General features: G+C 36.5%; 1 protein-coding gene across 1 annotated transcript in view; it reads right to left on the bottom strand.

Moving 5' to 3' along the window:
* Gabra3 (gamma-aminobutyric acid type A receptor subunit alpha3) overlaps window positions 1–12,337 on the bottom strand; it is a 91,389-nt gene extending 79,052 nt beyond the window's left edge. Inside the window, exons 1-2 of the mRNA XM_048335984.1 lie at window positions 12,168–12,337; window positions 1,553–1,674 (exon numbers count right to left, since the gene is read on the bottom strand). Of these exons, the coding sequence (XP_048191941.1) occupies window positions 1,553–1,674; window positions 12,168–12,307 (262 nt within the window). The 5' untranslated portion in view covers window positions 12,308–12,337. The remainder of the gene's footprint in view (window positions 1–1,552; window positions 1,675–12,167) is intronic.
* Between the last annotated feature and the right edge of the window lie 301 nt (window positions 12,338–12,638).

Genomic DNA, 12,638 nt, shown 5'->3' with positions numbered 1-12,638 from the left:
TAAACTCATCTACCATCTTTCCATTAGGTCCTACCTCCGAAGTTTCTATCACCTCTCAATGGCATTTGGGGGACATTTCAGATCCAGAGTATAGCAAAACGATTATATGTAATGACATGAATATATGGTTGAATTTACACCTACAAGGTTCTTCATATTGTTTTATTTGTGTTGTCAATATGTTGTTACTGTTTCCTCTTTTTCTGTTTTCTATGGGTTTAGCATTTGCATTATTCCATTTTCATAGGTTTTTTTTTTCTTATTTAGCAGGGAGTTAAGAATCTGTAATTACATGATTTCTTTTCTTTATTTGCTTTAAGGATCAGTAAATTATGTTTAGTTTCTGATAAGATATCAAAAAATATCTTTGTTCATTTCTTGGTTGGTATTTAAAAAAGAGGATAAATATGGTGACTGTAACTTCATGATAGCCAGAAACAAAAGTCTCCACTCATATTTCTATAACTACTGAATTTCTATGGATGTACAACTGAACTAATTTACATCTCTTGCTTTTGCCACCTTGCCCCAATTACACCTGTAAAAGAAAAAAAAATAGAACTGTGTCCTCTAGTGTCTCCTACATTAGAAAATGGCAGTCACACAATGCAGAAGTACAAGTTACCCTTTCCTGTTGTCCTTTCTCTGACACTATAATCTAATGTATCACCAAATTCTGTCCTTTTCAACAGCCTACAACTTCATACTGTACACATTAAATTAATTTGTGATTGGGTTCTTCCTCCAATATTTCCCCACTCCAATTCATTATCTATATCAAAGCAACTATCATCTAGACTTACTCTAAAACAATAAGAAACTGAAAATATATCCTTCACTTTACTTACTTAGTATATGTGTTTATTGTAGTGATATGAGTGTAGTAATACCAGCCTTTTTGTTTTTGGTGTAGTGTAGGATTAAGAAAATACAATAAACACATTTAGTAAGTAAGTAAAGTGAAGGATATGTATGTACATATGTATATTTTTATATATGCATTTATGTATATAAATGTAATGACTATATACAGGTCAATATATGTATGTATGTGTGTATCACATTAAAAGAGAAAGGAAGAGAGGGAGAGGGAGGAAGGAAAGGAAAGAAGAAAGAAAGGAAGGATGAAGGAAAACACACCAGATTATAGGTTCAATTGACATAGGAATAAATACAATATATACTACTTGGTTGAATTCTAAAACAAGGAAATTTTAGGTAGAAAATTTGAATATGTCCAAATTGGAAATGATTATTAGTTTACATTTTATGAGTTCTTATTTGTATCATTTTATAAAATAATTTTGTAGTGATAAACAATGAACTATTTAAGAACAAAGAACCCAATATATGTACCTATAAGATGCAGTTCTCTGGGTAGAATCCAGAACTTTCCAAAACGAGACTGGAAAGATCACCACTGAAACTTAATTTTCAATACTCATAGAAGAACAGAAAACCTTTACTCAAATCTCCTTGGTCAAAATACTGATACCTTTTGACTCTTTTTAATGAAAATGGCAAAGAAAAAGATCTTAAATGACCAACTGACCTCCAAGCCCTGGTCGCAGCCTGTTGTCATAGCCATCCAGAAGGCGATCCAAGATTCTGGTGAAGATAGTGATGTTGTCAGTGCTGTCATCAGGAATATCTGGGGCATGCTTGGGAGAGAGTCTGATGGAAACCATGGAAAATAAAAGGAAAATGATTCTTAATAGGAAATAATCACATATCTGAATACATCAATTCATGGAGCTTCCAAACAACAGTACAGGCCAAATAAGTATTCCTATAGCATAACTCAGAGAAGGATTTCCTATTTTTGAAAAATAGGTAGCTCTTCCTTCAGCATTGGCTTGAGGTTTCCCCAGTTCATGTTCTAAGCTCATTGCAGCAGGAGAGATGCACAAGCAGAAATCCTAGACAGGATGTTGTGAGATCAGTACCTAGCATATAGTTGAGTGATCACATTTTGTTTAATAGACAGGTATCAAAATAAAGAAGGGAAATGTTATTAATAATGTGCCTCCTGTACCAACCCCTAAAACAGGAGTTCAAAGACTAAATAAACACCATTATATAAATCCATGAAGTTCATCTAAGTTATTCCCATTCCCACCATAGAGATAACTTCATCTTTCACGAGTCCCTAATCCCTTTCATTCTGTATATGAGAAAACAAACTCAAAGACAAAACCAAATTTTACCACAATCATATCACCAGTACAGGCAAAAATAGGAGTAGAATCCAAATTCCTGGTTTTCTAGTACCCTAAGCTTCCTTTTACCTCTCTGTTTTGGATTCCTTCCACAAGCCTTTCTGAACATTCTACTCTTCAGTAACTACCTAATTAGGCCCAGGTGTGTGCCTTATACTTTTTTTAAAGAGGAACTTGGTGGGGTTTCACAGGAATAGATTTTTGATGCATTTTAATTATCATACACTAGTATGTAGTAGTGCAAGAGAGACTTCATTGTGACATTGCCACATGTATGTACAATATATCCTGATCAAGTCCACAGATAAAGTGTAATACTACTAAGCAATTTATTGAAATTGCCATGAATCGTGTGTTATAATCTGGAAGAATTCAAGTTGTATTCATATTTTAAAATACTAATTTCTGTGGTCAAGCACTTTAAGCACAAATTCTAACAAGAAAACTTTGAAAATCCCATTTCCAAAAGCCATATGGAAACCTTAGACAGTATACTGAAGAAAGAAATAAAGATACACTATCTTGTGACAAATTAATCCACCAATGTTCAGGATCTATGACATGGATTGTACTGAGAGGTATAGGAAATAAGCTGATTTTGTGCAAACCTTTTCTCATTTCTTAGCTTTCATCATGGGAAATCTTGGACCTTATTAGTCTATTTCAACTCCTAGGTAGAAGGTCTATGAATTGAGTGGAATACATTGCATTACTAGAAAATTATAGAATATATGAAACCACAGGGTTTCATTGATAATCCATTTGGGGTAGATTTATTCAAAAGCCCGTGTGCATAATTCTGTTATCAATACAAGAGTTAATGGGAAAGACAAACTTGATCAATAGTCCCTAATCATAAGATTAATACATTGTGCCATGTCTCCTACTGGTGTTAACTTCCATGAGAATATAATATATTTGCATATCCTATGGTTCTGTTGACTTAAGAACCAGAGTTCACCAACACCACAAGTTCCAACTTAAAGGTTAATGCTAAATATTGTCTCTAAAGTATTGTCTGTTTTTTTGCCAATCCTTGGGCTTGAACTCAGGACCTGGGCACTGTCCCTGAGTTTCTTTTGCTCAAGTTCAGCACTATACCATTTGAGCCACAGTACCGCTTCTGGCTTTCTCTGTTTCTGTGGTACTGAGAAATTGAACTCAGGATGTCATGCATGTTAGGCAAGCTACATTCCCAGCCCTCTAAAGTATTCTTAATATATTTTCCTATGTTTTTATACTTGAATACTCAGTTTTACAGCTTAGAGAACTGAAAGTTAATTTAACCTAGAACTCAGAACTCTGCAATAACTGAAGTATAATGTGCTATACTTGGTGCCTATCAAAGGGAATTTGGGAAAATAAAAAATATATAATGTCAGGATTATTGAGGAAATTACACAACAGACATGATGGTTTCCCTTCATTTTACAAGTGACAGGCCTAAGATATTAACAATGAGAGGAAGGAATCATTCCAAGTCATATGCTTGTTACATTAATGGGATTGGTCCAAATGGAATAGCTATACCACAATAGCAAGTCAGTCATGAAGACAAATAAAATTATATCCTTGCAGGAAATGGATGGAATCAGAGCTCGTCATGGTAAATGAAGTACGATTCAGAAGGAAAATGCCCCAAGTTTTCTCTTATATACAGAATCTATATATGTTTGCAACTACAATTTCCATACTATTGGTGGGGGGGTACAACAGGAACAGGGAGACAGAGAGGTGAAGGGTAACCAATAGAAAATAAGTTGCATCTATGCACAAATAAATTGAATCTATGAAGATGATACAAGGTAGACTATTGAAAGCTACTGGGAAAATATGAGAGTGAAAGAATGGGAAAAACAAAGCAATAGAGAAAGTTGATCTGACCAATGTACAATATGTGCATAAGTGAAATACAACTGTGAAAACTTTGTAAAATTCATACACATTAATAAAAGAAGAGAAAAATAAGAGTGAAAATGAGGAAGTTTATCTATTTTTCTAGTCCCAAAAATGTATTAGTAGTAAATTCACAGGATTAGTCAATTGACTAGAGTATTGGTTCTGGCTCTGCTACTTAGAGGGTGATATATTTGCTTATGTGTAAAATAGGCATAATAATACCTCACATAAGAATGGTTTCAGAAAAGTGTAATTAAAAAAAACACAAAATTGCTCTGCAAATAAGGTTCTTCTGTAATTTCCCCCCAAACATCTGAGAATACAATGAGAAGCCTCTGTAAGACATGCACATTTAAGTTATGAGCCAAAGTCAAGTTCAATGACCATGTAGAGATTAAGTAAGTATAGGATGCTAGCAGTAACAGACTTAAGTCGACCTCCTGAAGAATCATGGTGTGTTTATGTGGAGGGAAACCAAAAATTGCTGATGCAGTTTATACAACAGTCCAAAGAGAAGAGGAATTTACTTCATTAAAAGGAAGCCATTTTCCTAGCGGAAAATAGATTTTTTTAATAATGAAAATTCTAAATTACTGGACTGATCATATCTCTGTAATGCTTCAAGGCCATCCATAATTCATGGCCTACCAAATAAAATTTTAACTCCTTAGTTAGACATTCACATGTTACAAATAAAATTAAACTACTTCACTTGTGTATCAGAGATCAGAACCAAATGAGATTACTCTATTGCTCAGTACTTCCCATATTTTTTTATTCTCTAAGTGCAGTCTTTGTCATAAATGGTTTGGGCTAATGTATTGAAGGCTTGTGCATCATCTGGCAGCCATACTGAGAGGCGTTTGGATCATGAATATGACTAATGGGGACTCTCTCTCTCTCTCTCTTTCTCTCTCTCTCTCTTCCTCTCTCTTCTCTCCCTGTGTCTCTCTCTTTGTTCTACTGCATACTCCTTACCACGTTTTGTCTCTTATAAACAGACTCAAGAGAAAGAGAGCCAAGTGCCTATAGATTCAAACCTGTGAAAGTGTGAGCCTATAAAATAAATCCTCTCTTCTTAAGTTTGTTTTTTCATGTATTTTTTCATGGCAACAAAAAGTGACTAGCACATAATCCATCCAAAAAGGACAACTGTTTTTTGCCTCATCTTGACACACACCCACTCATCATGCTTTCCACCTGTTCACCTTAAGTTTATATGCTGAGTAAAAGACGAAGTCCTCCATGCCTAGTTTTCCAAGCAATTCTACATAGGTCTATTTTTCATAATTCATTTGAATGTTTGGAACCATAGTACTAATTTATGAGTCCTATATCACAAGTATTTCTGTTAAGTAGCATTACATAAGTCAGCCTGAGAACCATATATAATACTGTCTTTTGGGGGGAAAGAATTTTGACATAAAAGAATACATGAAAAATTACAATTCGAGTCTCAATTGTACCATTATTTTGCTATTTGCTCCATACCTCTGAGTATGATCAAAGCAGTGAGCCAGCTACCAGTTCAAAGCATCTCAGTCAATCCTGGTAGCTAATGTCCTTACAGTGGAGAGTCCTGAAAGTTGTCAGGTGAACCAAATGATCCAATTTCATGTGAACAATAAGAAAGAAACCTTGCCTCGTGAAATGATGCAGTAACTCACGGCTTTATCCTGGCCTCATATGTTCAACTTTATTCTATTTTGGAAATTCTACCTTACAGCTTTAAAAGGAAAACTATATTTATTATTCCCTCAGGTCCTACCAAAAAAGCGGGCTTGTGCATCTTAACATAGCTACCCAGTCATGTGACTGACACAGTAAGTATTCAGTCCCCAAATCAATAATGTAGTCCGCATGCTGGTGGCTCACATCTTTAATCCTAGCTACTCAACAGGTTGAGAGCCAAGGATTTCAGTTTGATGCCAGAAACAGCAAGACAGTCCATAAGGGTTTTGTCTCCCATTAACCACTCAAAAATCAGAAGTGACCCTGTGGCTCAAAGAGGTAGAACACTAACTTTGAGCAAAAAAAAAGTCAGGGACAGTGCCAATTCCCTGAGTTCAATCCCTAGGACCGGTGCTCACACTCACATGTACACACACATACACACACACACACACACACAGAAACAGAGAAATGAATTAATTAAATATAATCAAATATAATAAAAAGAAAGATAAGGATTGTCCCCGATCTCAAGGCAGAGACTTCAAAGCATGAAGGGACAGAAGAAATATGAAGCATGAGAGGAACTTCATGTTGTCTTTCTGCTTTAAGATGAAGGGATCCATTTGACAGGGGATATAAAACAAAACAAAAATTAAAAACCCTCTAGTCCACAGGTAGGAATGAAGCCAAGCAAGATTTCTACCCCGAATACTGGTACTTATATTTACACATTGCTACACTCCACTGCTACTAATATTTACACACTGCTACACTCCACTGGCTAAGAGCAAGGACACTGTCACTAGTCTCTGACTTTTAGTCCCTGCTCGTCCACTGCCTGTCTGTGGAAGTTTTGAGATATTACTCGGCCTCTGTATGTCTCTATATTCTATATTACTTTTTTATTTTAGCAATGATTCATTTTAGTATAACAAGAAAAAATAGCAAAAATAGACAAACCTACCCTGCTCTCTATCCAGGAAACAAGAGTTAAACACTCCTCTATATTCTATCATAAAAACACAATAATAGTATCTCTTAGCTATTGAATATCTTATAAGGATTATATACGAATTTATATATGCAAATAAGAACAGTACTTCACATACAGCAGGAGCAATATAAACACAAAGTTTAAACTAACATGATGAAACACGAAAACCATAAAGAAATGTTGTATCACAAATTGATTTTCAATAAATCTAATTAGGATCCAACTATGCTAGGATATATCTGTAATCCTAGCACTCAACAGGCAGAAGAAAGAGAATCCAACTTCAAGGCAGCCTGCACTACTTAGCGACATACTCCCCCTCCCTCCCTCCCTCTCTCTCTCTCTCTCTCTCTCTCTCTCTCTCTCCCATACACACACACACACACACACACACACACACACACACACACACACACACAAATCAAGTTAGAGTACAAAACACAGTATCTACTTTGAAGCAAAGTGGGAAACTATTTCATTGGTGGAATAGTTGAAAGATGTGAAAGTATATGCCTACAAGAACGTGAAGAGGAAATGGGAGAGCTGTCCAACGGAAACGGCAGTGAATGTTGTAGGATCCTCTAGCTGGCAGACAGAAGGCATGCTGGGCTTCAGCCCACCCTTTAAGGTATGCTCTGTAGTACTAATGCAGTTTATTCCAAATTCTCTTTTCTAAATGATTAAACATAATCCAAGAGGGATTCCTATCTGCCTACAGTAAAAGCTGAAAAATTGGCAGTTTCTCAGGGCCCACATTTGATTCTGAAAATTCAAGCTTGATGTTCCAAAGCAAAAACTAATAATGGGTGTTTGGATACTATGATTATTATCATATGGAAAAAAGGAGTTTAGGATTCTAATACTTAGAGTTCAAATAGCAATTAATGCCTGCATGGCTACAGGTACTAGTTTGTTCTGAGATTGAGGACAGAGCAAATAAATTCCAAGATGAATATACTTAGAACTTCGATAGAGTAATATGCAGTCAGGCTGTGGATCTGACAAAGAAACAAGGAACTGGGGAGACTGGGGGAGGAGGTAACATGGTTCAAGAACAAATGTACTCTTTATCTGACCTATGTGACTGTAACGCCTTGCCCTACTATGTAATTGTACCCTTTTTGCACAACACCTTGTCAAAAAAATTTGTCTTTAATTAATAAATAAATTACAAAAAAATGTTTAAAAGAAACAAGGAATCGTCAGCTATCTCTTTCAGTTAACATCAGCCACTGCTCTTTCTATCACCAAACGAATATAATGTCAAAAGTGTGGAAGTCCTATATCCTATAGTCCTATATCTCCCCCAATTCATAGCTTTTATTGTTCTATAAACATTCTGTACTGTTCTCCATCCTAGGCTTTCTTAAAAGACTAAAATGTCCAAATTAAAGTAGTAGGACTCCCATGACATCTGGCTTCAATATGACTATGGCCACCTTGGCTGAAAATTAGAGAAAAGAGGATAAATCTAGGCATGTAATTCCTGGGCTCTCTCCCTCTAAAATTTCCTCTGGCTAGCTGTTTTCTCCACTAAGGGTCTCAGCATCTTGTACAAAAACATGGTTGTCTTAGGGTCTTGCTAGATTTCTTGTGAATCCCCTATAACTACACTATATCTTTCTGATGAATCTCTTCTCAAATTCACCAAAAAACTTATTTGATTGTCTCATTTCTATTATTTTAGAGTCCTACTGATTCAACAAATTGCAGAACCTACATAAAGGATTCATTTGGCACTTACTTGACACTTTGACATGTACTTATCAATCCTTTATAAAATTGCTGAGATCTAGTCATTTGTATCAAGAAAAATACAGTTTCATGATAGTTAAACTTAGCACTGCTCACATATACAGTTTGAACTTTTGGATAAGCAAGATACTGAACAGGGAAACAGAAATATAGCATTTTCTCAAGAATACAAAACAGGGATTTGGAGAGTGATACTATAGACCTGCCTCTCGTATTAATTTTTTGATACAAATCCTTTATCAAGGATATATTTTAATATAACAGAAGAATGTAAGGGAAAATAGAAAAAATACATTCCCTGTAATCTATGTAGGAAATAGAACTTGAAGGAAAATCAGTTTGCCTTCTGGGCCTTAGTTTCTTTACAAATACAAAATGAGAGCTCAGAGTTGTTGTCTGTGGGCTTTTAGAGGTATATCCTTCAAAAGTTGCAGTTTCTTCTTTCTAACTATACTGTTAGTTTCTTGAAAACAGAAATTGTGTCCCTAAAGCACTGACCAAAGATCCTTTATATCAGAATCATTCAGGGCATTTCATAAAACACAGACTGCTAGTCACTATCCTCAGACTCACCAAATCCTGGATACATACACTATATATTTTAGTCAAATTTGTCCCTTTATTTTGGAGTAAATACAAATAGAGTGTCCATCTTAACGTTCTGAGCCAAAATTTTAGTAATCTCGTTCCTCCAAAGCATGAATTATAAAACTTGAAAGAAAATGTTTCTAATTTATGAAGTATGCAGTCATTATGCCCTTGATCTAAAACCAGATAGTTCACTCTTCTTTTCCAGGCAGGATTTTGTTGGGTTTATCCTTAACATAATTGCTAAAATGCTCACCTATCTGTTTTTCTAAGCACTAACAGGATGTAAAATAAAAACAATGTAAACAGGAAAAGTGACAACTAACACTGAGGATGGAGATAAAAATAAAAGAGAAGATGTAAAATAATATAATGAATGTTCTTTATGAGTCAAAAATTATCAAGAGAAAGGTCTATTCTGTTCAAAATACTCATTTAGAATTATAAAAAATAAGGAATGTATTTTTAGAAAACTTTTTCGCAGTTAAAAAAGCTGCAGTCTTTGAATTGTGGTTCATTTGTTTAGAAGCTCTAGCTTATTTAGCATATCTATCATGACCCATAGAATCAGATACATGAGGAATTAATAATACAAGATTGGTTTGCTTTTTCTCTAGGGGAACAAAAAGAGTTGCACATGCCAAGATTCTAAAAACCTATGAGTCCAGTTCTGAAGACCTCAACCTTACAGATAATTGTAAAAGTATTGATAAAAATAGAGTCAGGATGTTGAGGGTTTTTTATAATTCAGAATAAATTGTGCTTGAGATCAGTGCTGGTGGCTCAAGCCTATAGTCCCAGCTTACTCTAGACTTGAAGTTCACAGCTGAACTCCATTCCAGGTAGGAGATTCTAGGAGACTCTTATCTCCAATTAACCAGCAAAATGCTGAAACTGAAGATGTGCCTCAACTACTAAAACACGAGCTGTGAGCAAAGCAAAATGAGAGCACAAAGCCCTCAGTTCAAGTTCCCATATCAGAATGAACAATTTTATTTTGCTTCATGATGCATGTTTTCCAAGGATATGAGACAATAGCCAAATCTAAAACAAAAAAAAGAAATTACCAAGAAATAAAATACCTTGTTTAATACTAAAATATTCCAAGCCCAAGGGTTCATTTCTAGCAATTTTATTCCCTAGATGGCATCAGACCTATGTTTAAAGGAAGTTTAAGAATGCTGAGGCACACCAGGGTTACTGGTAAGAAGATAAAAAATATAAAGCGAAGCCATCCTCCAGCTATGGCAGAGAATTTGGATATGTTTCCATATGTTCTGTAGACTCAAAAGACCCGCAGAAAGTAACGGAGATGAGTGTGAAACCTAGCCTCCTTGTTTCCAGGTAGGACTATTCTCTTGGGCCACTTGTGCTTCCTATTTCCCTATGGGATGAAACTGAGAGTTCATCTCAAGTAAAATATTTCATTTGCTTTACTTTCCCTTTCTGTATTCTGCTGCCTTTGTTTCCTTGTAGTTTTCTCCTGCAAATGTTCTCTCAATGATGTATCTGCTCAAGAATGTTTGTGTCATGCTCTTCTAAGAGAATCTAATCAAAGTACTTGGGAAGCATGTCTTTGCAGTCACAGACAGACATGTAGTATGTAAATGTATTATATATGTATTTCACTATATACATTTCATTTTATGATTATAAAACCGAGGTCAGTCCAGGCTCTGGTGGCTCAGACCTGTAATCCTACCTACTCAGGGAGCTGAGATCTGAGGATCATGGTTCAAAGCCAGGCCAGGCAGGAAAGTCTGTGAGACTCTTACTGTCAGGGCCTCTCTGTGACCCCTCTCCCCACTTCTCCAGGGGAGATGCCTGAATTCTAACTAAGAAAGAGCACTCGGCTTTGTCCCCCGCCTGCAGAAGGCAAAACGTGCTCTCTTGGATTGCGCTAAGTTGAGGAGAAATGCCGAGGCCCCCCCTCCCCGGTCCCCTTACGTGTGGAACAGCGGCGGAAAGAGAGACATCGGGGAGGTGATTCCATGGTCCAGGCACCTCAGCTGCCCAGAGGGCGGGCAAAAGAACTTATTACGATGACAAAGGCGGAAAGGGAAGGACTTGGGGTGGGTGACTGATTGGCTGACTGGGCTGCCCATCAAGTGATGTCATGAAACTTCCTCTGTGGGTGGGGATTACAGCCCCCCAAGAGCTGGGTCTCTGTAGAAGTCCCTGCCATAATGGCATGCACGTGTTTGCCCCCCAGGGGTGGGGGCTTCTCTTCCTGTTAAAGGAGGAAGGGGAGGGGACAAGCTAAAGCCAGCTGTGGCATCTTAAAGGCACAGCTGTCCCCAACATCTTACCTCCAATTAATCACCAGAAAACTGGAAGTTGCACTGTGGCACAAGTGGTAGAGCACTATTCTTTGAGAGAAAAAGCTCAAGAACTGTGCCAGGCCCTGAGTTCAAGCCTTACAACTGATAACATAAAAAACTTAAGGGAAAACCTAGTGACATCCAATACTCTTATGTGCTACTAAAAAAAGGACAGAAAATTGTTTATTTTACTCAGAAACCAGTGTTGGCCATTTTAGCCATATAAGCTGCCTTAGATTTATAGGGTTGAACCTGAGCCACAGGAAGTATAGTAATAGATGAGAGGCAAGTACAGACAATAAAGCAGACCATTCCTCCAACAAGTAAGGATACAAAAGAAAATGAAGTCAAAGGAATATATTTAAGTTAAAGATAAAAGATTCTCAATCATATTTAAATACTAATGATCTAGAGCCAACAAATATGGACAAGTTGAAGATCTAAAGGGACTTGCTATAAAATTGATTGCCAAAGGCTGACAAGACCTGCTCTGAAAATATCACAAAGGGAAGTCAAGCATGGACTAAGAAGTTGCCCAAGAATTTGGAGATTTTCACTTTGAGTCTGAAGGGATGGGTTATTTTCCCTAATGGCAATGCAATGTGTAAGTATCAGAGACCAAAGTTATTTTGTTCCTCTGGGGAAAACTCTGGAGTTTTTAAATTAAGCAAGCATTGTCATAGTTCCCATTAGTTCCATGGATTAAGTATTTCTTACCCGCCAATGTCTTGCTTAACAAAGTCCCCGGGTTCTTGACGTCTTGATTCCCCTTGGCCTACAGTTCCAGGAAGAAAATTAATCAGGAAAAGAAGTCCAAGTCTGATTGTGTAGAAGCGAAACATTTGTGTGATTATCATCTTCTTAGGCACCAACTTGAAAAGACCTGTGAGATACACAGTAGAGGGAAAGGGGTAGAAAAATGGAGGGAAGAGGAAGAGGTAAAAATATTTTAGTCAACTGTGTTTACTTAACTAATTTTTCTAGTATCCATTTATTCAGTTCTTAATTGATAGCCCTCTTCCCCCAGCTTATCAATGCCACCAAACTTCACTACCAACACATGCTTATTTTGAAGACACCAGCAAGAAAGGATGCACAGTCTCTCTGTCTTCCTGTAAAAGCATATAACTTGCAGAAATACTTCAAGCCTGTTACATCTTGTTATCCCAGAGCTTAAAATGGTTTCTG

The sequence above is a fragment of the Perognathus longimembris genome, chromosome 28 (genome assembly GCF_023159225.1).
Source record: "Perognathus longimembris pacificus isolate PPM17 chromosome 28, ASM2315922v1, whole genome shotgun sequence".
In the NCBI taxonomy this organism is placed as follows: Eukaryota; Metazoa; Chordata; class Mammalia; order Rodentia; family Heteromyidae; genus Perognathus; species Perognathus longimembris.
The sequence above is the reverse complement of the archived record's forward strand: the minus strand, read 5'-3'. Positions and strand labels throughout refer to the sequence as shown.